The sequence below is a fragment of the Terrapene carolina genome, unplaced genomic scaffold (genome assembly GCF_002925995.2).
Source record: "Terrapene carolina triunguis isolate 2854851 unplaced genomic scaffold, T_m_triunguis-2.0 Scaffold951, whole genome shotgun sequence".
NCBI classification, from domain to species: Eukaryota; Metazoa; Chordata; order Testudines; family Emydidae; genus Terrapene; species Terrapene triunguis.
This window is the reverse complement of record NW_020665302.1, coordinates 8,233,880-8,259,305: the sequence shown is the minus strand read 5'-3', so window position 1 is coordinate 8,259,305 and position 25,426 is coordinate 8,233,880. Positions and strand designations below refer to the sequence as shown.

The following is a 25,426-nucleotide window of genomic DNA, read 5'->3' as shown; positions in this document are numbered from 1 at the left end:
GTGGTAAGATTTTTTGGCTCCTGAGGACAGCATTATATCGGGGTAGAGGTGTATGTCCAGAAAAGGAGAACAAAGACACAAATGCCACGTAGGAAGAGATGTCTATCTGGTGGAGTTGAGCACTCCACAGTTATCTTGAGGGATGTCCCAGAAATGTGCTTCTTCAATATGGGACATAGTATTGGAAAGTCACTTTGTTCCATTATTTTTAAATGGTTTAGAACACGAAGTGCCAAATAGCAGCAACAGACAATGGTTTAAAGAGCCTCTCACTTCTAGGTCAGGTCAAATGGTCACCAATAATATAGAGTTATTGTTGTCTAGCTGTTTGATGCCCTATATGAAATTAGTTTGGTGGTTTCAGTCCAGTACCCAGTGGCCAAGTGTTCAGATGTTTCTACCATAAATTGTCCAACATTGTTGGTAATGTCAGCAGAGAGAGACTGATGAGGCTACAGAAACTGAACAACATACTCTCAGACTTAAAGCTGGTCCATTCAGGTCAGGATTTATGAATGTTGGTAAAACAGTGGGGGAGGAGGAAGGGAAACTTGCACTGCTACTGCCCGTTCTATTGATAAACAGAGGCTAGCCATTTCCAGCAATGTCAATCCAGCATCAAATTCCCATGTGCGAACAAAGCTACACAGGAACTCCTCAACTGGTGCTTAAATTATAAAGACACTTCTTTTAACATTGCCAAGGGAAAGTATTTTTGATGAAACCAAGGTATTCTTTCACTTGTCCTTGTTCAAAGACTTTGTAGTTATGTCAAATTATAGTGAATATCTCCAAGCTGAAACATTACAAATGAAGACACAAATAATACTGAACAAAAGGGGAATAGATTGTGAAGAGGAGACAACTAGTTCAAATACTTGTGCACCACAAGCCATGTTTGCTGTCACATTATGTATTTAATAAAGGCTGAGGTGCCTATATAATATTTTAATTCTTGGTTTGCTTACCAAGCTGTTTTTCCAATAAGAAAAATTCAAGAGCTTCATATCTTAGCAATGTTAACCTACAGTATGTATACTAGAGGTGTGTGGAAAGCGGACTCTTGGCTGAATTCACTGGTCTGCTAAAGTCACTTTGCTCTACTTATTATGCATCTCAAAGAGTCCTTGAAACTGGCTGGTCACAGCCAATGAAGAAATCCTCCTAGGCAGAGGAACTCTCTGCTGGTGCAAAGCTGGCAGAGGCAGTTCCGTCATCTTCTGTGCCAGCCACTCCCTTCCTTGGTGTAAGGAAAAGGAGGGGGCACATCAGGAAGGGGTCGTTGTGGAGTGGAACTCTGCTATGCCTGATCTTCCACTGGTGTAAGGTCCCAGAAGGACTTTACACAAATAGTATCAGTCAAGGCTGCTCCTGTGCGCGTATTACCGAGGAGTGATCCAAACCCAGACTGAACAGTATTCAGAAATTAACAGGTTAAGGGGGGAGGTGGGGAGAAGGGCAGCATCCGTTCATTAAGCCCTTGTTGTGGGGATTTGGAACTTCCCAGCATGATACCCATTGGCACCAAGGGACTAAGGAGATATAGATATTGAAGTCCAACTTTTCAGCACAAGCCTTTTGTAAAGTGCTGGTTCAAAATACACCTTTACCAGTCAAGCTGTGAGGCACTAAGTATATCCACACAGCTCGAGCCTGATAACTTGGAGGGCAGGTGCAAACCCTAGTTTTTGGAAACAGAATACTGGCTTTCCCCTCTTTCATTAAGTTTACAGAGCTTTGGAGTTGGTGGTAGTAATAATCTCACTGCAGCATTTTTTAACATAACCTGGTGTAGTGAGGAGACGCGGCCTCCCACCTTGTCAGAAGGGGAAAAACCTGAGATCGCCCCCTAGTGGGCAGAACCAGGCCACCTGTGGCCACCCCGCCGGAAGCAGAGGGGCGGGACAGGAAGCTGGACTATAAAAGGCCAGCCTCCTAGCTCAGTAAGAGAGGGCTGCCAGAAGAGCAGGATGTCCTTTCCTTGCTGCCGGGGCCAGGAGCTGAAGGAGACAGCTGCCTGACCAGAGGAGTTACCTGAATTGCTGGAGACCAGCAATGCTGATGAACTGCTGGGGCTGCTGTTGGCTGTTTACCCCGGAGAAACTGAGGATGACCCTGAAACCCAGGTGCCCCAAACTGGGGAGGGCAGAAAGGAGCCCAGGGATGCTGAATAGGGTTTGGCTGTGGAATTATTGTGAACTGGCCAGCATGTTGTGGGTGGATCCTCTGCTGACCTAGTGGTGAACTACCCTGCCACTAACAGGGCCCTGGGCTGGGATACAGTGGAGTAGGAGGACCTGTGTCCCCCTACCCTGGGCACCCCACCAGTGGAGAGTGGCCACTTCTCCACTTGGAGGCCTGAATGGGTTCGGCACCTGCCAGAGCTAGGGCACCAGGCACATTTGCTGTTGCTCCCAGTTGAGAGCTAATTCCCCCACCCTGAACTGCTGGGCTGTATTGCTTGGACTTAGCCTGAGCTATAAACTGTGAATTGCCCGGACTGTGGTGGAAAGACTAATTAAGGCCTGGGCTGATTGTTGGCCAGGCCCGCTAACTGCTCACTGCCCTGATTGGGGATCGGGCAGAGGGATTAACTGCTACTTGGGTTAATTGCCAGGTGGACTCACCAGCTGGGAGCTGCTTCCTGCTTGAGAAACAACGAGGCGGCATGGCCTCCTGCCCTGTCAGAAGGGGAGAGAGATGTGCCCCTCCTTACACCTGGTCAATGCTCTTCTTTTCCAGTAATTTCACAGAGCAGGAATTTACACCAGGTTATAAGGCTCATTGGGGCTAATCCCTGCTAGTATTACACTTGTGTCCATGGTAACTGTCAGATGAGGCATAATCTTAGTGTGATGAGATGTGAGAAGGGTATTTATGGATAGTTGCCTGATGATGCTGGTTTAAATATACCCCAAATAGATTATGTGAACAGCTTTTACTTAGATGTCTCTCCTCCATGGTGAATTTTGGAAGATATATTTCAGATTGAGTCCAAGTCACTCATCTGCCATGTAAAACAGCAGCTAGTTGGGGGGAAACCATCCCGGTCATTTCCAAGTTGCCCTTCGTTGCCTTATCCACTGTAATGCAGCTCGGGGGACAAAGCATCAGTGTCATGAGATCAGTGACCATCTGTTTGCTCTTTGTATAGTACCGAGAGAGAGTGTTTGTGTGTGTGCGTGTGTGTAAACATATACACACAGCTAAATTAAATCAGGCATAGCACTGACATGGATTTTAATTCAATCCATCTACCATATGTACCTGCATATATTATGAGAAAGTGTGGCCACTGTTTCAAGGCAGGTTTTTTTGGGGTGGGGAGTGCATATGAATGTTGGTTTGGAATCTCTCTAGGAAGCAGTTTATCGGCTACTATATTTCTCCCACCTACCTGTGGGCTGGGCAGCTCTGGGCACTAACTTTGCAATTTCCCCCCACCAAGGTATGTGGGAGGAGTTAACTTTTATAATGGGTGGGTGGCTTGCATGCCAGTATGTCCAGTCAAACTAAGCTACCCACTCTCCTGACTTGAATAGTCTCTACTAGCACAAAGCTCACTATGGCTATAAAGTGAGCCAGTCGCCAGGCTGGTAGTTGGTGGGAGTGCCCAGGAGACAGAGCTTTCAGCCTCCGGCAAGACAAGAACGCATCCTGTCAGGCAAATGCAACCTCTCTGGCTGACTAAGGAGGAATGCTGGTGAGCAACAAAGAATTCACTTGTTTTCCTCAGCCCATGATAGAGGGCCTTGAGTATGGATTGTAAAGCAGGAAAGAAATAGGGAGGGGATTCCCCGAGTTTAAGACTCGATACAAATTACTCTCCTGGAAGGGGGTGGCGGGTAGGAGGAATGTGTCACCAGCAGCTGGTCCATCACAATCTCTCTGTCACTGCTAATCTCAGTAAGCAGCAGTGATGAGCTGGTGGGCTGGATAACACCTTCTATTGTGGGAGGCTTCAAAGTAAATCAGCTGGTTTATCTCTGTACTTGGGTTAGGAGGAGCTTTTCAGAAGGCTCATAGCAGCAGCTGCTAATCTCAGTTCCACTGTCTACAGCTGCCCCCTCACTCCTTCCATTTTAAGGGGGTTCAAACAAGGGGGCTAGACTCAAAGTCAGCTTTACACAGTAGTTTAAACACTGGCCAGTGTCACTGGACTCGGCTGACTATTGAGCAGGGTTCCCATCTATTCCTCAATTCTTCTTTCACGTCCTATAAAACGAGTCCTTTTCCATTCACCTCTTTGGAATTCATGTCCAATAAATGTCCATTATTCTGAACAAACAATGCATCCCTTGGAAGCAGCACCTTTTGTGAAGGGCCATAAAATCTGATCCACAATGTGGAGGCAAGAGTGAAGGGTCTTGAGGTAGGTTATTTTGAATCTTTAACTTCAGATATTTAATCTCAACCGGTGTGCCTAGGAGTTGGCTTTTAAAGGTTGAAAAACATAATTTTCCTTTTGTGTGTGGGCATCCTTTTAGCCAAAATGTGTCTCAGCATCTCTGCTGTAGGCTTTATGGGCACCCATTGCTTCAGCTACAAGTGCCCTAAAGATGGATAGTTTTTTTGCTCTGAAACAGAATGAGGAAAAGAAGCCAGAGTTGCAGATGGAGAGTCTAGCAATAGACCTTACTGGGTCTAGAAGGAGCTTCAAAACAACAAGCAGGCAGAATCTGTTTTGCATCTCTTCCAAAAGATCTACTTAAAGTAGATATGTCCCCATTATCAGAGGATCTGAGCACCTCACAATCTTGAATGTATTATCCTTTCAACACTCCCTTGAGGCAGGGCAGTGCTATTATCCCCATTTTACAAATGGGCAACAGAGGCGCAAGAAAGACTAAATGACTCACCCATGGTCATATAGGAAGTTGGTGGCAAAGCAAGGACTTGAACCCAGGTCTCTCAAGTCCTAGGTTAGTGACCTAACCACTGGACTAGCCTCCCTCAAAAAGCTTGACCTTGAACAGCGCAGAGCTCCCTAATGCCATAGTGGGACAGTGGTTCAGTACTGAGGGTTTTTTATTTTTAAATCTCACTTACCACTTCCTAAGAGGTCCCAAGGAGAGGTGGTACAGCTGCAACAATCATTTTCTTTAGTAACCAGCCTCCATAAACTAATATCTCAAACCTATAAAGCCAAGGACAGCTAATCTGGTATTTAAATCAGAACCATTTAGCTAACTGTTTATTTTTTTGGCCGTCCATGCTAAGGGGAAGAGAAGACAAAAGAGAGTGTGGCAGGCAGCAAGGAACAAACACTTAGCCCATGAAGTACAACAGTCAATAGAAATCTACATTTTTCTAGACAAAGGCAGACTGACACTATTAACTGCAGTGAATGTAGTAACACTCTGCACCTTTATAAAAGGTCAATGAAAGCTACTTAATAAACATTGTGTTAAAGAGACTCAACCTGTTAACTTTTAGAATAACTGCCATTTTAGGAACATTTTTCTTGTCGCCTCATGTAAATGAGTCAGAAGCAAAATGAAGCTGCTATAGAGGGCTTATAATATTCCTCAAGAGCTGGTGGAACAATCTGCCTTGGAACCTTTCCCTGCGTTTCCATTCACTTTTACATCCCAGGAAAGAGATGCTTTATGCCTGCGTACTTTATTCTCAGCTTGGCTGGACAAAATATTTCCAAAGCGCATGTCCTTTTAAAGGAATAGAGTTGTGTGTGGTTTAATTTTTTTTTTTAAGGGTGTCTTTATGACAGGGCTGATATTTTGTTTTTGTTTTTTGTTTTTGTTTCCACCCCGCTACCCCGATTTCTTTTTGTATCTTGGAACTTTCTGGAATGTCAACTCTGGCGATCTGTGGTTTTGCTGAAGGATCAGATTGATATTTCAGATGAAGTCTATTGTTAAGCTTTCATAAGATGACTAATGGAACAAGGTGGTTGTATCTTTGACAATGGACCTCCTTTCTCCAAAATGTTAGTCGTAGTTAACTACATGTTCACAAAACACAGAATTTTGTCTAAAGGCCATCCTCAATTGCTAGTCTTTCATGCACAATTCTTGTGAAGTCATTTCACTAGTTCTCCACTCATCACAGAATCTTCCAAGGTAAAAGGACCTGAGTTTCAAATAAAGAAAACAAACCTTGTTTTGAAGAAATATCCCAATATCTTTTAGACCCTATTGTATGTTATGAAACAAAAGGGCACAATTGCAATGTCCTTTCTTTTCAGGGCACTTTTAGACAGATTCTGCTGGTCCAAAGAATACTGAACTTATCACAATGCCCATGTTGTATATAAAAATACTAGTTTCTTTGTGACTTCATTAAGAGATGTCTGTCTTAGTCTATAGGCTGTCTCTTCATTGCACCCTGCGTAATATCTTTGGTGTAAAGGTTTAAAAAAAAAAAAAAAATCTTCCTCCTGGATTGCCTGGAGGTGTACCCTGGAGCTATGCGCCTGGTTTTCTAATATCTCCTATTTAAAGGCAAGGGTGTCATTAATAGTTGTAGGTTAAAAATCCAGCAAGATGTGTAACTTCTGTGTTCTTTAATCCTCCTACTAACTCAATCACAAACCTAGGCCAAGTTGTCCATGTAATTTCCCACTGCAATAATGACGGGTGTCAGTCTATGCATAAATCATCTTTGTATTGCGTTCTTCCATTAATTCTTGAATATTGTCTTGAAGCTACACTGATCAGGAAGGGTGATGGGTCACTAGGTTTTCTAAACTGAAGTTTCAAAATGGCTTATCCATAGCCTTTTCTCCTAGTGTTTATAGGTTAAGGAATTTATGTGCATTTTTATATATCTATCTATCCAGGAAATCAAGAGGAGAATTTAAACAATGGTTTGAAATCAATATTTCCTCTTGGTCTCCCAATGCATCATCTTATTGGTGTTGCACTAGGATCTATATAAGATTCTAATCTATGGCAAAATGTATCAAGTACTTATAAGGCCCTCATCGAATGAGTATATGACCCCCATTACCAAAGTATCCGAGCACCTCACAACCTTAAAATATATTAATCTTGTGAGATAGGGAAGTGCATTTTAGGTGGTGGTGCATTTTGGAAAAGAATAGGCAAACAACTTAAACTAAATGTGGTGCTAAACAAAACCAGTTTCCTGAAAGTGGCTGCCCCTAATAACCTACAAAAATGGATATGAATTTTGGAAGGAGATTCATGCTGGGAAAACTTTCCCTGACTAAAATGACTGACACATGGGGCCAAACTCTCCCCTCAATTGCACCACTGAAATCTGACGTCAACCTCACTAACTCAGCCAGGTCACACCAAAGTAAATGAGAGTAGAGACCATGGTCTTGCGTCTGCTTACGGATAAACAAATCAGTTAGGTAAGGTTAATTAACAATCAGCCCCAGGCTAATATAATCTAACTCTGAAATTAGCCATTTTGGGAGGGGAAAACTGAGGCGGTTTTGGGCATACTGGGGAAAAATAAGCCTTTGAGGGGCAAGAGAAAAATGCATAGCAGCTTGAATGTTCAGAATAGCTGAGTCCAGAATAGGTTTTAGAGAACTTGGATGAAAGTGATAAGGTAGGAAGGGATGTATGTCCAGGACAAGAAGATGATGTAATGGCTAGGAAGCTAAGGGCAACCAGTGATTGGCTCATAACACCTGCTTCAGAGCAAACTACAGTACTACTGTTAGTGATCTTCCAAATGGATCCACTAATTGCTATATGAAGGGCAAGTTCAGATGTGAATGGCACATTTTAAGTGCCTGTATATTGGTGGAGAAAATTCCTGCACCAGATGTATAAACAGTTTTCTTGTGACTTCTCTTCATATACATCATGATCTGTGCAAAAGATGGAAAATTCCATAGTTTTTTCTTAAATGTTTAAATGAAAAACATTTAAGATAGACAATTGGAGCGTTTTAGGGAGTAGTTACCAAAGCATTAGAACTTTGCTCCCACTGGGGGTTCTCCTCCTAGTTTTGATCTCTTCCATCCCCCTTCTCTGGACCTTGCATCATGGCAATCCTCCTAGCCATCAAGGAGGGCTGGATGCAACTCCCACCAGAGTTAGTACATGAAGCTCATGTCAGCAGCACTTCTACATGGAGGAGAGCAAAACTGCCTTTGCAACATTTGCTACTGGCTGGGTTGTGAGCTCTGATATCATGAAGAAATTGCACAAGGTCAGTTTTGTCATTAGCTTGAAATGTTCACTTTTCTATATTCAGATTTCAGGGCCGGCTCTAGGCACCAGCAAACCAAGCACGTGCTTGGGGTGGCACAAGTTTAGAGGCGGCATTCCGGCCACCATTTTTATTTTTTTTGCTTCTGCCGTTGCGCTCCCGGAGGTTGTGGTTTGTGTGGTGGTTTTTTTTTTTTTCTTTTTTTTTTTTTTTTTTTTTTTTTTTGCTTGGGGCGGCAAAAAACCTAGAGCTGGCCCTGTCAGATTCTACTCATAAGCCACCACTATCCATGCAAGTTACTTGTGTCCCCACGCATTTCATTTTGTTTTATAAAATCTGTGTGTCAGACTCCTTTCCCACCCCATCTTCCTCTGCATGCAGTTCGTCTCTCAGATGCACAATAGAAACCTGTCAGATTGCAATACCAGTAACACCTAAAGAAAAATTAGCCTCACAACCCACCCACTCCCAAATTGCACCACTCAAAAGTGACAGCGCCTTGCACTTTCAGTCAAGTGTACGCTGGCAGTCTTGCCCAGCAACTGTCTTGTCTTTCTGTGCCACAATTAGTGTTGCCAATATGTTGGTCTAACTGAGCTCAATCCAGTTCTATATTTAAATAGTTGTGGAACACGTATCAAAGGTCTGAAAGAAGCTCCAGTTAATCCTATAAGAGTCTGTTTCAAATAAACTGTATTGCTAAACATGATTCTATACAAACAATTTATTAAAGGTTTGGTCTTCGTGCAAGACGATTCTCGTGTTTCATAAGTAACTAGAACACTAGAAGTGCACTCATTTAATAAAGCCAATGGAAAGGAGACCTCACTCTACTCTTGAACTTTTGTGTAGTAAGCTATTTTTAACATTACTTTTTTTATTAAACTAGCCGTTTAAAAGGTCTTTACTCTCTATATAGGCTCTTTTAAGAGGTCAAATGCTTTAAGTAGGCTCTTCCATAGAGATGTTGGCAAAGCTGAGTTTTTTGAATAGCCCTGGTTTCAGCTAGAATTGCAATGTGTGGACTCAACACTGTCACAGTTTTCTAGAATCTGCTGGAGCAGATTCACAGCTGCAAGTGTGAATAAGCAAAAATAATATTTTAAAGATTTCCTTTCCTACCCACATCTGATATGCTGCACAAGACAATCACTATAAACATTAAAATTAGACACGGATTCAAATTAGAACTGCTGAATTTGTTTGGAATGAGAAGGCCAGTAGGAAATTATTTCAGGTCAAAACCCAATTTAATTTTGGTACCAGGTCGGATTCCAAAAGGGCCTATTTTCCAGATGTGTCTCAAGGGGGTAGAAATCTGAAAGCCAGCTCATCCTATGCAACTTCCATCATTTTGGGGCAAAAACTCATAAAAACAGCTGAGATTTCAGCACTAAACCCAAACTCTAAGCCCAGATCCAGATTTAGCCTCTCCAACCACTATCTAAAGCATAAGAAAGGTCAGTGAGCTCCAGTTATGGCCATTTATCAGTGAACTACCATAAAAATTATGTATGTGATATATCTGCTACTTTGGAAACTAGCACTCAGATGGGGCATATCCCAAAAGAGGCAATGGCTGTGCTCAAGGCAGGGGAGTGGGAATCAGGAGTCCTAGGTCCATCACCAGTTCTGAAAATGTTGTGCTGTGATAGTGGGGGCAAGTCACTGACACCATTTTGTGCCTTGGTTTCCCCAGTCTACAAAATAGGGAATATAGAATGCTGTGAGGCTTGTTGGCTCAGCACTGATTCTTGGAGCAAAGGCACTTGTATATAAGTGAGATACGAGACCAAATTCAGCCTGATATAACCAGGTGCAGCTCTCACTTAAGTGATAGAATTTGCACCTTCTTATCCCAGGCTTAATAGATTTATTATATATAAACAGAAATTCACCACCTTCTTTGTTGTGGGTGGGGAAAAATCCACTTTATCAACGTATTTCAGTAAGGTGAGCCTTGCTAAATTCTACTTGGCCACTTGCCTGGAGCAAATAATTATTTTTGACAGGTGAATAAATTTTTTCCCCCCATCACCTGTTACAATAAGGTATGGGCTTTGGATCTTGGGATGGTAAATCTCCATGACAATTTTTGGAAGCCTAAAGCAAATCAAGGAGAACCTGTTTTCAGATGCAGCCCTACAACATGCACACGTCTAATTCAGGAGATGGGGGTGTGCCACTTCCCTGCAGTTATTCATTTAATAGGGATGTCAGACAGTTCCTGACTGACCAGCTTAGACGTCACAACTGCGTCTTCCATGCACTTGCAGCCTGACCGCAGCGGACTCACAAGTGGAATAACAACCTTGTCACCATAGCAACATCACCAGACTGGGACAATGTAATATGCAGTAGCCTAGCAACTGGTGACGGGGCTGCTAAGCAGCTCTGGAAATGGCAAATAGACAGCATAGAGTGAGATTGATCATCCCCAGGCAAAAGCTGGGATGACGCTGAGCCGAGTACCCTCTCACCCCCGTAAAGCCTTGCTGCAGGAATCCGATGGGAAAACACCAACATTCCCCCACCCCGATGGTGCCCAGTGGAGGGACCAGGATGGAAAACACACCTGCTACAATCAGCAAACACTAAACAATCCTCCCCTAGAATGTCATCCTGTAAAATCTGCCGATCTCCCTCTCCTTTGCCACAAGGCAGGGTGCAGCATTTGCCTAGTTACTATCCTGCCTAGGGATTATCATGAAAATAATAGCACCTTATAGTTACATAGGCTGAAAGGTACTGAAACCCTTCACCCAACCTCAAGCCATACATGCAATACCCCTGAAATTCAGCCACAGCTGGGATGAAGGGAGTAGCTATCTGTGCACACAGGCCAGGGAGGACTGCTCCTCCTACCCCCTGTTAAATTTGTTAACAAAATAATTTCTCCACTCTGACATTGAGTGCTTTCCCCAAGTATATTTCAATGGAGTTAAAAGATGTGCCCCTGGGGGCTCCGAGAGAGGAAAATCACTCGTCGCTGACAAATATGGAGGCAAGTAACATTTTGATTAAGAAAACTAGGACAAAACGATAAATTTACATCAAGGGCCATGGGATCCTGAATGCCCAGAATGAACAGACAGGACCTCACTTTAAAGGTCTGAGCTGAAATTCATCCGATGCAGTTTACTGAATTTATTTATTTACCTCAAAACAGAGGGCTAACCTGACCCTCCTGGAATTCAAACTTGTGGTTGCAAGCAGTCTCGATACTTCAGACTAGAGGTTTAGATAATGAAGCCATCCCCCATGTAACCAGCAGCAAGCCTTTGTTAAGCACACCAATAGGGAGAGATCTACGGTGATCTTAAAAAGAACAGGAGTACTTGTGGCACCTTAGACTAACAAATTTATTTGATGCATTCGAAGAAGTGGGCTGTAGCCCACGAAAGCTTATGCTCAAATAAATTTGTTAGTCTCTAAGGTGCCACAAGTACTCCTGTTCTTTTTGCGGATACAGACTAACATGACTGCTACTCTGAAAAGTGATCTTAAAGTGTCATTAAAGCAGTTTATAACCTTAAAACTTCTCTGCATCTCTCTATGAACACCATTGCCTTTCTGGACAGATGACAAGTGCACAATTTTCACTTACAAATGATTTGAATGTTTCTTAGCATTCATCTACGGCACTGAATCAGCTTGGGGAAGGGCTTTCCAGGGAAGAACACACAGCTGTAGCAATGTCCCACAGTTACAGCTTTAGTATAGAAAAGTCCCAATAGTCTGGTCATGATATGGCATGAAGCTGGATTATTATTTTGGAGTCTTTGCCATGGTGTTAATCAGAAGCCTTTCCTGGCATGGTGAATTCTGAAGAAAATTCCATGTGCATGGAATAAACAGGGTCCTGTAAATCATGTGGGGATTTTTAGCTATTGGGGAATAGTGGGGCAGCTAAACAGTCCCATACAATTCATAAAGGGCTCGAGCCAAAGCTCAATGAAGTCAATGGGAGTCTCAGTGGCCTTGGATCAGGCCCTTTGACAATGAATATTTTTACTTTTGCAATCTTACCCCCGCCCCCATGTCTAGGCAGAAGTGTGTCCCCTATTGCATATGGAGTATATCAGAACAAGACTTATCAAGATACACTGACTCAGGTCAGGTGACCTTCAGCCTCTGAACCCAACTTCGCATCACTTACAGGCAATGTATACCTGTAGATCAGAGGTGGGCAAACTTTTTGGCCCGAGGGCCACATCTGGGTATGGAAATTGTATGGCGGGCCATGAATGCTCACGAAATTGGGGGTTGGGGTGTGGAAGGGGGTGAGGGTTCTGGCTTGGGGTGCAGGTTCTGGGGTGGGGCCAGAAATGAGGAGTTGGGGGGGTGCAGGAGGGTTCTCTGGACTGAGGGGTTCAGCAGGTGGGAGAGGGAATCAGGGCAGGGGATTGGGATGCAGCATGGGGTCAGGGGTGCAGACTCTAGCTGACGCTTACCTCAATCAGCTCCCAGAAGCAGCAGCATGTCCCCCCTCTGGCTTCTAGGCGGAGGTGTGGCCAGGCTGCTCTGTGCGCTGCCCTGTCCGCAGGCACTGCCCCTGCAGCTCCTATTGGCCACGGTTCCCGGCCAATGGGAGCTGCGGGGGCGGTGCTTGGGGCGGGGGCAGCATGCGGAGTCCATTGGCTGCCTCTACACATAGGAGACGAAGTGGCGACATGCCACTGCTTCTGGGAGCCGAGCGGGGCAAGTCCCCAACCCCACTCCCTGTTTGCAGCTCGAGGGCCAGATTAAAACGTCTAGAGAGCTGGATGTGGCCCCCGAGCCGTAGTTTGCCCACCCCTGCTGTAGCGCTTCCTGTGCGAAGATTCAATACAAAATCTTCAGTAGCAGGCAGCTGATTACTGCTTCATTAAAACAATTCTAGACACAGCAAAATTAAAACGGTACTTTAAAAAACAAATCAATGATTAACTTGCAAGCCCCAGGATGCAGAACTGGTAATTCACAGAAAGATCCTTCCAGGGCTGAGGCAACAGAAGTTTGCTCTCCTGTTTTCAAAAAGCTGTGCTAGTCTGAGCTGACTTAGTAACCGAGGGTAGGTGCCACATCTCCAGATATGTTCTGTCAGGTGATCTGAAACAACCTCATACACAAGACTTAAGAGGCTTCTATTAAACATGTGTTTATAGAATAAGTCATTAAAACACTATGGATCAAATTCATTCCTGGTGTAATGTCACTATAACTTAATGGAGTTACACCAGTGATGTATTTGGCCCAACCTGTTTCCCCTAATAATTAGCAACAATGCCAAAGCTGGAAATGCACTCCACAAAGCCAACTTAATATGTATATGTGAACCTAGATGAATTACCTAAAACTTGTATAGTTCCTATACTGCCAGAACCAATAGAAACAAACATTTAAAAAACCCTTCAGCTTACTAACTGCAAACAGAAAACTCCACGAAGCTCTGAGTAGGGCAAGGGTAGCCAGAAAAGGTACTCAATAGAAGCGGTTGAGAAAGGATAACATTATCTGGCCTGCAACTCTGGAATAAAAGCATTTCGCTCCAAGCAAAGGAAGGCAAAGGGCAAGAAGAGACCTTCACTTCTACTCAGAGGTGAAAGTGGGCTGGTACGGGCTGGTACAGTGTACTGGTAAGAAGTGGCCGCCGGTACGGGCCCGTACACGGCCAATGATAAAGAGCTGCCATGGCAGCGCTTTAACACCGCTGCCCCTTTTGCCCCCCTCCTCTCCCAGTGCCACTGCCCCGGGGCCCCGCAATTTAAAAGGGCCTGGGACTCCTGGCTGCCGCCGTCGCTACCATGGCAGCGGCCGGAGCCCTGGCCCCTTTAAATCGCAGCCAGAGCCCCGGGCAGCGCGGGCCAGGCAGCACTGTCTGGGGGAGGCTGACCCCTCAGCCCCGCCCCTTCTGCCAGAGGTTCCGCCCCTTTCGGGGGCCTGGAGCCAGGCCCCCATACCGGTAAGACTTTTAAGTTACTTTCACCCCTGCTTCCACTCTTATGAAGCTTCCATCTCTTAATACAGAATCTGAAGAGGAAACACCCATTTAAAAATTGAGACAGATTAGTCACCGGAAGGACAGCATGTGGCTAGTAACTAAAACCTCCTCTGGAGACTTGTACCTGAAGCTGATCTTTCCCAAGTTTTTTCTCTCTACCCTAGAGGGATTGATTGAAATAATTCATTCATTATAACACCATGTCAGCAGCAAATGTCAGAATGTAAAAACTACAGTGACTCTACTGAAGAACTATCCTAGAGGGAAACCAAGGTAACTTAAGACTTAGCTTTCAGTGTTTAGAGAAAGTGATTCCAGCAACACAAGATAATACACGCTTCTTCCTGCCCCAGAGAACAGATTTTCATTGCAAAAACTACTGGAGCTTGATGTTGTTAAATTACTTCTTAATACTCCATGTACTGTAAAAGAAGCTTAACTAAACTGGGAATGATACATCCTCATCCAAACTGTAGATACAGCAACAGGCTACAGCAGTCCATTGCTTGGTAGCAGGAAGTATGTGGGAAAGCCATCTGGTAAAACCTATTTCCGAAACAACACAAAGATTCCTTCAATCACTTCCTGACAGAGGAAGAAGCTAATACTTTTTCTCATTCTAAGTAGAAGGTCCTTTATTATTATTTATATTACAGAAGCAATTACAGGCCTGAACAGAGATCACGGTCTCTGTGTGTTGTTTGCTTTAGATACACATAGGAAGAGACAGTCCCTGCTCCAGAAAGCCTACAGTCTGAATAGACAAGATAGGAAGTGTAGGAGAAAGGGAGCATTATCCCCATTTCACAGATGGGGAACTGAGATAGATTAAGCACCTTCCCCAAGATCACAGAGAGAACCTGCGGTGGACCTGAACTTGGATGTAATGAGCCTGTACCTTAACCACAGGACCATCCTTTGTCTCCTACACTTCATACTTAAACAAACAAATGTTATAATCAGAGGGGTAGCCGTGTTAGTCTGAATCTGTAAAAAGCAACAGAGGGTCCTGTGGCACCTTTAAGACTAACAGAAAGAAATTCATTATAACATTTGTAAAAAGCAACAGTCTAAGTCATATTTATGCATACCACTCCCCTGCATTTAGGCAGAATCAGAACTAATCAACTATGTGTCAGACATTTTACTCCTAACAGATATTCTCCTTTACCTCATGTTGGGGCCTGTACCAGCTGTTTTACAATAATACTTTGTATGTGTGAATTAATCCAACATACAACTGAGATTTTAATCACAAATCAGGAAATTCAGAGGCAAGGCTGCTGTGAAAACCTTAAACTTTCACTTTTTTAATGTATGTATCACAATAGTCTTTCATTAAGATCTCCATACTGCCCACCTAAATTCTCCATGAATTTCAAATGGTTACAATATTCTTTTTCATTTCCCATTTTAAGCTGCTGAGTAGTGTTGCTCTGTTTTGTTACAAACAGCTACGGCATTCCCCAAGGAGCTACATTTCAAGGGTGGGTTAAGTGCCCGTAATATAATAATATTAACTGTTATTCGTAGAACTTTACACACCTGTACCACTTTCTCATCTGAATATCTCAAATCACTTTACAAACATTAATTTATCCTCTCATCACCCCTGTGAGGAAAGAAAATATTATCTTTAGTTTTACAGATGCGGGAAAACTGATGTACAGAGAGCTAAAGTCTACAGCAAAACTACGAACAGATCTTCTGACGTGCAGTCCTGTGTTTTAGCCATAAGACCATCCTTCCTATGTCCTTTAGCTACTCCAGAGCCAGTGTAAGCCTCAGTTAATGTTGAAATCTCAGGATAAAAAGCAATACAAAGTAACGTAATGCTTGGCAACAAGATGCTATTTAGTAAATGAAATATATAATCTTTCATTCCTATATCTTTAGATGCACATAAAAATGTACCATTTTGTATTGCAATGCAACATTTTATTTTGTTATTTTCTAATTAAAGACCCTAATGGGATAGAAATATTCAAGGGGGCAGAGTTAAGGCTGCTGTGGAAAACTTTGCTCTGAATTTCCTGATTATTATGCAATTAAAGCTTCCACCTTATTGTTGCATTAACATTCTTGTATACGAATCTCTTTTGGAAGAAGAAATTATTAAACACACAGAATAAAAAGGCATGTGAAAACCTACAACCAGCCCTGCAGTAAGACTGTATATAGTACTTGCGCTCAAGATCGCAAAAGACACACCTCTTCCTAGAATCTTTTTTCACTGGATGTCTTCCAGTTGACCAGATCTAAGCTTGCTTGGCTCATGAGAGCCCATAGCACTATGGCTCCTGCAGGCTAGTGTTTTTTTGTTATAGTCACTGAAAGCCTAGGAAATAACATGAACAGGAATCAAAACCAGGTCACTCACATAACACTGCAAAGCACTTCTACCAGGTCAGATATCACATATATATATCTTCAGAATAAGATACGGGATCATTAAGAGCCACAGTTAGATTACAAAGGAACAACAAATGTAGAACACTAAGCATTCTTAGGTAGTCACTCATCCATATACTAATCAGGCTTAGATTAAAAAACAGAAATTGGATAAGATGAGCAACAATCTGATTTCAGGCTATTAGATCCTCGCACTTCAACTGCAATTTACCAAGACTCCCATGGCTTCATCCCAGTAAGAACTTATAACAAAAGATGATGATCTAAGATGTATATTAAATGTCAGGAACTGTTGCACAGGTGCCAAACTGAAATGCTGAAAACTACATTGCTTATTAGTATCTGAAGTTCACCCAATACATTCTCCCCATAAATCCACATTCTTTATCTCTAAGAAGGGGGCTGATTGTCACTGCATATGTGAAGTTCAGCACCAAGACTGACATTCTAAAGAGATGAGTGGCCCCTCCTCTTCCAGTGTCTTTGTGGGACACACAGGTTCTGTAGAAATGGGTAAGGAGGGACACCGAGCATAGATCTCTGGAAGTAGCAGGGATTTAAAGGACCAAAAAGACCAGTTAGGACTTGGATGGTGGTGGAACACTGTGACTCTTTAGGAAAGGAACTGCCATATGCTATGTTTGTACAGTGCAATGGGGCCCTGACTTAGTGGAGGCCTCTAGGTGTTCCTACGCTATAAATGCTATATAATTATCATCCTGTGTGGCCCAAAGCCCAAGGAAAAGGTTTGCCCTTTCCTGAATTGTCTTTCAGCTTGTTTTGATGCCTGCAAGCTACAATCTTTATGTAATTGTCTTAATGACTGGCTGTGAAAAGAGCATGGCAGTGGAAAAGTGATCCTGAAGCTGACAGAGACTAAGTTCACAGCCTGACTCATGTGAAGTCCTAAGCCTCTACCCCCTGCAATATCAAACCTAACCTCCAGAATGTCTCCCTAGTCCTAGATGAAGATCTCAGCCATGGATTCATACCTCTCCTTGACAGAATTGTCAGTGTATGAGCTACAAAGAGCAGATTCTAGATCACTGGGTACTTATATAGCCCTATCAGTGTGATATGAGAGTACTTCACAAACATGAATGAATTTCTCCTCTACACCCAAGGAGCTAGGGAAGGATTATTATATCAATTAAAAATAAAAACCACAGATGGGGAAATCAGACAGATTAAGTGACTTGCCCAATGCCACACAGATAATCTGTGGCAGAGCTGGGAATAAAACCCATAATTTCCCATGTTGCAGTCCAATGCCTTAACCACAAGCTCATCTTTTCTCTCGTACAGAGACCTTGCAGAAGCTACATACACAAAAAGACAAAGTAAATGCACAGCCCCTGTGTCCAGCTACTGATATTCTCCTGGTGCCAGCACTGTGGCTCAGGCCTTATTTTTCCCTTTACCAACTACTGTGTTCCTATCAGCTCTAGACAACGACATCCTGGTCCAAGCCTACACTCTGAGCTGCTGCTTCCCTACTGACCCCAGTTCTGGATCTTTAGCCTGAATCTACACAGTACACTGTACTGCTCCAAGTACTGCGCTTGATATGCTGGAGTAATTTACCACATTCACATGAGACATTCTTGCAAGGGTACTACCATACAGACTATTAGATTTCTATTGGTTCTCTGGGAGTACCATGGAATAAAGGAGGACAAAAGATACAGATTCTTAATTTTCTAAGACAGGTTAGTTTTTGGGCCTGACAACCTTAATCATCCTTCTTTAAATTATTGAAGGTATGCATTCAATCTAGAAAAATTTCTCATCCTAGTTTTCAATTTTCAATCCTCCTTCATGCAGTGAGCCAAATTATGTCTTTAGTAAAAATCATGCAACCCCAATGAAGTTAGTAGGGTTTTGTATGTTTACCCATGGACAGAATTTGCCTCAGTGCGTGCATGATCTCGGGATGACCAATTCTGCCCTCAGTTCTAACAGTATAGATACCATTTAGCTCAATAACTGTCACACCTGGATAACTGGAGGCAGAATTGGGCCTTTGGTGTCATCATTAAATTGACAGTAGATTAGTCTTGCCCCGCATATAGTAAAATATTAATGACACTTCAAGCTGATAGCTGTTTAGAAGTCTGATTTAAGTTCCTGGAGAGGAAAAGAGAAGTTGGATGAAAAATATCCATAAAATAAATAGAAAACAGCCTTGATTGCACAACTAACAATATGTGATTGTGTTGTGGATCACCTTGAAGAGCCCATTTTCAGGGTATGAAGTGCAGTTTAAGGACAGTACATCTTGTTAGGGGCACTGATGTAGTTTGACCAGAGACATGGAATAGATTTTTTTTTTTTTAAGGGAAGGGTCTCACTCATTTGTGTAAAAGGTTGATTACAGAAGAGTTCAAGACTTTTCTGAATGACAGAATTGACTAACGATGTAGGGACTTCCACCTCCCCTGCCCCTGTCCCTGCTAGAAGGCCTCACCTTGCTGAGCTGATCCAAGAGTCTTTGGTTCTGTTCAGATAATTCCTGGACGGCTCGTGTTTTTTCTCGATCTGCTTCACGAAGATGAACCTGCTGCTTCTCCAACTCATCCTGTAGCTGTTTCACATCACTCTCCAACTCAGATACCCTTCCTTCCCATTCCCCTTCTCTGTTCTCAAACCGTCGCCTTAATTCGTGTTTCTCTTGCTCTAGATGCTAGGTAATAGAAAGAAAGAAAAAGATTATGAAAGCAGAAAAAAAATCAAAGGATGCTGCATGTTCCTACCAGATTCTCCATTCCCAGATATCCCTCATGTTTTCATCAGCTCCTCCCTGTACGTTCATGCAGCAAACACAATACAAGAATTTGCTACTTCTATATGACTTGCAAATCTATATTAGAGTCAAGAAACAGGTACTGAAATCTCTCCCTATTCCAATAATAAATCTGTCCATGTGCTTTGTCGATAAACGGAGGAAGTCAAAAATGCCAAATTTTGTTTTGAGTACAAAGAAACAGCAAAGCAGACTCTGAATGTCAATAAGCAGAAAATTTAGGTCACACAGACCAATTAATAATTTAGACAAACATGAGTCAACTCAAACAATTTTTGGGGGGGTCAATCTAGTACCATCCTGTCATTCTTATTCTGCTCTCACAATCAGAGATCTTTAAAACCAGTTCTGTGGTGCTTTAGGCACCCTGCAGTAAAATATGCTTCTTGTCAAGTGGCTCTTTCTGTCCTAACTGGGTATGTAGTATTACTGCGTGCTGTAAAACAGCTATTGTTTTCCACACCAAAGGGGGCGAGGGGGATGTATCAGTGGCTGGTGAAGTGACTTCTGTACCTAATATATTTATGCATATATTTAGGACCAGATTTTCAGAAATTGACTTTACATTTGCAGGCACAATTTTGCATCCACAATTAATTGTTTGTAAAAATCAGGTAGTTAGAAGTCTATTAGAATTTGCACGTTTTGCAGGGCCAGTTAACTGAAGGTCTAAAAATGGAGGCTCGGCTAAAGTAGAGCTGAAAATTAGGTCAAACTCCTTCCATAGTATACCCTTTTGCAGAAAAATCCAGGAGGGCTAAAGTTGCTTGGAAAACTCAAGTTCTGAGTGTTTCTGGGGTAACAGAGGCCACATTTGCTTGCCTGCAGACTGGTTCACAGAGTGAAGCCCTTTCCTGTTGATGCTCCAAGATTCTTGGGGAAATCTTGGGTATCCTGAAGAGTGACAGCCTCTTCTTGCTACTCCCTGGGTCCCTTTGTCCCACATGGCAAGCTGGCTCCATCAGAAGCCATGTTGCCAATGCCTCCTCTCCTGAATGTGGTCCTCCTTTCAAGAAAATGTGACAGCATGGGACAAGACGCCACTGGGATTAATACAGACAGCAATTCCCCATTTTTCTCAGGACACAATCCCACAGTGAACAGGTCACTATCGCCCCATCCCTTCATGTCCATACACCTATGGGGAGAAAAATCACACGGTATATATGTGGAGTGGCTTCTTTGGTGTCTTTAATTCTTTAATTATCTGTACCGTGTTAGCACCTGAGTCTCAGTCATGGATCAGCCCCATTGTGCCAGGAACTGTACAACCGAATAAAGAAAGACAGTCCCTGCTCTGAAGGCTGCCATCTCGATTTTAGAAAAATCTCATGAGGAAAAGTGTTTCCTACTATTTTAACGATGCTACAGTTGCTGCAGTCTATGGGATATATTCTAATTTTAGCAGGTGAGGGGGAGTTATACATGTATATACCCACACATCAAGCCAAAAATATCCTCCTTTATAGTTCAATATCTCATTCATTGCTAAGCCCTGTTCAGAAGGATACGGGGGTGTGTGTTGTGGATAGAAGACTGAACCTCAGCATGGTGAGTATAAGTAGTGCAAATCAAAATTCTCAGGTGTATAAAGAAAGATATTGAACATAATTCAGAAGCAAACTGTAAGCCTATATACAGGACCAAAATGACTATTTTAAAATATTGTGCTGATTTACTACAAAAAGATTAAATAAATGGAAGAGGTGTACAGCAAATGGGAATCATATTGATTCGGGGAATGCAGTTACTAGGAAGACCTACTAGCTCTAGCCTAGTTGTGTGGTGAAGGAGATACAATAAAAGGTATTGTGGGATACCACTGCAGAGTCAAAAGAGGGGAATCCACCAAGATGGGCTGACTAGATTTGTGTTTGCCTCTGTCATTTTTTTTTTCATTTTTACATTTTTTTTGTCTCAATAACAGACTCTTCCTATAATCAATCCTTCCCCAAACCTGGAGTCCTGTAAGTTGGATGGAGATCTCCAGTGCATTTCCATGCTATTTAGTACTGACAGGAGTGAAAGAACAGACTGTTCTAATTGATATTTCTTTTCTAGCATTTATTTCTACTCAGAACTGAATTCTAGAAGACATTCTATTCTGAAAGTGTGCTTCCTCATCCAATTAACTGAGTTGGGTCTGTCCTGACTTAAAAAGACAGGAGCAAGTGTGGGGATTGCCTTGTTGACAATGAGAAGCTGCACTGCAAAATGCTGGAAAAAGGACACAGAACAGGAACAGAGGCATTAATTAATTGTTTTAACCCCTTGCAGAGGATAACAATGAGATTCAGAGAACATCCCAACTATAAGAAGATCTGGATTCCATATCTGGAAATGAATGTATAGTCTGACTCAGCACTGAGAGGTCTGTCAAAGTAGGTGTGCTTGGTACCAAATGCAGAACCTTAGTAAACTAGACCATCAAACACACAGAGAACACTTTTGGAGATAACAAAGAGCCAATTGTGCATTGTGTGTGTGTGTTTTCAGAGAAAAACAAACGTATGAATCTGCAAAGAATCGAGAGAGAGAGCGTATATAGATTTATAGCTGTTTTGGTGATGCCAGAAGAGCAGACCAGTGCATTGTTAGCTGGGAAATGGATACACTGGAGAAACTGCACTGAATTCTCAGCATTAGCTCTAAACAGTTAACTTGGGAGGAAAGGAGGAAATGTTTCTTGAAACTTGCTATTTAACAGCAGTAAATCTGGGTGAAACTGTAACTAGGGTGATTCAGCTAACAGCTCAGTTTCAAAAAGCAGCAATAATAAATTCTACAAAGGGAGAGAGAAAACGCAATATAGGGAAATGGATAAAATAAGCACAGATCTTTTCCTTTCCCTGCCCCCAGTCTGCTCCTGCTCCCATTGAAGTGAATGGAAGTTTTTCAATAGACTAACTTTTAGCTTGATGAACACAGGATTATCAATGTTTTTTGCAGTATTGTGTAGCCACGTTGGTCCCAGGATATGACATAGTCAAGATATTATCTCAAAATACCCTGTCTCTCAGGTTAAAACAAAAGCAAATCTAACTATTAAACAATGCACTGGGAGTGAAAAGGGCTAAATATTAAAAACATGTACTTGGGGGAACATTAAAGTAATAAATAGTGTAATTAAACAACATTTTGAACAAATGTCACCTTCACTACTGTTGCTATCAGAAGAGTAAAATTACTGAGAAGTTTTACTATGGAGATAAAGTTATTGGCTATAGTAAAGTATTGGGTTTAATAACAAAAAGACAGATATCCCTTTAGGATGAAAAAGCTCACAGAACAAAGGACTTTGGTACTTACAGTAACTTCACAAATCCTCTTGAATTTGTAAAGATATATGACTCCACAAGGAAGATAGGAATATGCTGAAGTGTACACACAGGGTCAGTGTTGGGTAATGGTTTAAATTAGAATGTTGATCTGTCACTGTTCAAACTAGCTCTAAAATGGTGTTCCCTGGGTTTAGGATTTTCAACAATATTCACTGGTGGAATTAGAAACTTCTAGTGTAAATCTCTAAGCAAAGAACTGGTGTAATAGTAATACTTTATAGAGTTGCGTAATAGAATTGGTCCAAGAGAAGCTGCCTGCACAAGCCCTTTCATTTATAATCACTCCATTTCAACCTAAAAATCAATACATAGCTCAATCCACAGGGTTCCTAGCAAACAGCTTTCCCCAGCTATTTATAGGTATTTTCAAAGCAGACAGTTCACACACACATATACCATTAAGGTTATCTGCTGGCATAAGTTATCCATAATAGCCAATTGCTAAGGCACAAAGATTATGTACACAGTACCTTCTACTTTAAGTTTCAATTCTGAAGTATTCCTGAATCTAGACTTAAAAAAAAAAAAGTGTGTGTGTGTCCACAGTTAAAATGTACCTACTGTTCTACCTACTTATGCAGGGTCAGCACCTACTTCACAGACCTTTAAGCACATTATGTTGTAGTCTGAATTAGTACAAATTATTCAAAGTTCTACATCGTAAACAAAATTGAAAGGAGGACTAATTTTCCCTTTATTGCATAATTATTTTTTCCCAAATAGGTTTTTTCCTATCATCAGCATGGGGGATTTTCAGTTGATGCCTTGTTGAAGGCCTTTCCAGGTCTGTCTTGGGTTCTCCCTATATCATAACCATGTGCCTCATCTCCAGTAAACACGAGAAAGGAAGGTACCTGTATAAAGAATTACTGTTTCCTAGATGACCAACCACACCAGAGAAATGTTTTAAAGACAGCAGGTGGGCATAATTTGTAACTGAAATGCCTTCATGCAGTTCCATATGTTCCAGTAGACTATCTAGGTGTTCAATTATATACAGGTTATACAAAACCACTACAAAATTAACCTCAGATGATTTCATTTCCATTAACTATAGTTCCCATGTCAGGTTCTGGTAGGGCTGTAGACAGATTTTTGCAATGTTGTATACTTTATCTTTGGGCAATCAAAGGTTTTCATGGTTTCCTCCCATCCTCCATAGCCCTAAGACAGGAGGTCAAGGCAAGAGCATCTCTAGGTTTCAATATAGAAATCTTCTTTTAGAAAGAACTAACCCTTGTAGTACAGAGTTCATATGTATACATATTATACACCCTAACAGCACATTACACGTTCAAAGTAAATTAGATAAAAAGGACTTGTGCCTGAAACCTACAAACAAGTCCCCAAAGTTACCTTTCAAGAAAAAGTAATCTGGGTGAAGATGGAAAAGGGAGGACGTTCTTTACTTGTGCCTTTGCAATACAATAATCTAGCGGTGCCCCTGAATTTAGCATTGCCAGCTTCCGGCCAATGAGCAGCTGAGACACACAAAAACTTGCTGCGAAGAAAGGCCTCCTCCATGCTTTTTAAAGGAGCTCAAGTCTCCCTGCTCCTCCGACCTCCCGCTGTCTCTCGCTCTCTCTAGTCCTTGGAGCCGGGGTACTTCCCACCCCGAGGGCCAATGCATCTCCTTCCTTTCACCAGCCAGGGCCTGCAACTTATCCCTGGAACCCAGGTTTCTCCCCTCTCCCGCCTCCTCTTAGAGCGTCCCTCAAGGCCAGGTTTCCAGAACCAAGTTCTCACTTGCTCCCACATCACTGTCACTGGAGACCAGGGCTTCTCGCCCCACCCGGCACGCGGCTCCGAAGCTCGCATCTTCTGCCCCCTCTACCCTAGACAGTCAGTGGGGCTGGAGTCACCCCAGCTCACCCCCTGCTTGCCCCTGGAGCGCAGCTCGCCGCCTACCCTGCCTCGTCCCGCATGCGAGTGATCCTGAGGCCGGCTCGTCCAGCGCCCAGGTCCTCCTCCTCCCCCCGGCCCCCAGCCCCTCACCTCCAGCTTATCGGTGAGCTCCTGGTGCATCCGCTCGTACTGCCGGCGGATGTCCTGGTTCCTCTCCAGCAGCGCCTTCCCGAGCCGGGCGGCCAGCACCAAGTCCTTCTCCTTCTGCCTGATCAGCGAGAGCAGCTCGGGCTGCTGCCCGGCCGGGGCAGGCCCCGCGTCCGGCTCTCCGGCTTGCTGCTGCTGCTGCCGTTGCTCCCCGGCGGCGGCCAGGAGCGCCAGCTCCTCCTCCAGCGCCAGCTCCAGCTCCCCCGGGCCGCCCTGGAGCGGAGCTAAGGCGGCCGCGGCGGCGGCGGGGCTCCGGGCGGCTGCTGCTCCCGCGGCCCCCTGCGGCTCCATGCAGCAGGCGCTGTCCAGCTCCGCCGGTGCTGAAGCGGCGCCCGCCAAGCCCAGGCAGTAGGCGGCCATGGCCCGCCCCTCGTGCGCTCCAGGCTGCGGGGGCAGGCGAGCCCGGCCCCCGCCGCTGGGGCTGCCTCTGCCCCTTCCCCTCCCGCACGCTGGGCTGCGCCAGGAGCCTGCCCCGCGCTCCGTGCCCGCGCCGCGCGCGCCGCCTCCCGGGAGGACGCGGGGAGCCGCCTTAGCCGCCCTGCTGCCGGAGCCGGGCTGTCTCAGCGCGCGCGGGGCGCCCCGCTGCTGCTGCTGCTGCTGCCGCCGGCCGCGCTCCGCCGCGCCGCTGCCCGCGCCCCATCTCCGCCGCGGCGCCTGCACAACATCGCGCTGCAGCAGCGGCGG

General features: G+C 43.7%; 1 protein-coding gene across 1 annotated transcript in view; it reads right to left on the bottom strand.

Annotated features, from left to right (window-relative positions):
• BICDL1 (BICD family like cargo adaptor 1) overlaps positions 1-25,102 on the bottom strand; it is a 69,700-nt gene extending 44,598 nt beyond the window's left edge. Inside the window, exons 1-2 of the mRNA XM_024197395.2 lie at positions 24,686-25,102; positions 19,014-19,229 (exon numbers count right to left, since the gene is read on the bottom strand). Of these exons, the coding sequence (XP_024053163.2) occupies positions 19,014-19,229; positions 24,686-25,102 (633 nt within the window). The remainder of the gene's footprint in view (positions 1-19,013; positions 19,230-24,685) is intronic.
• Positions 25,103-25,426: the final 324 nt, after the last annotated feature.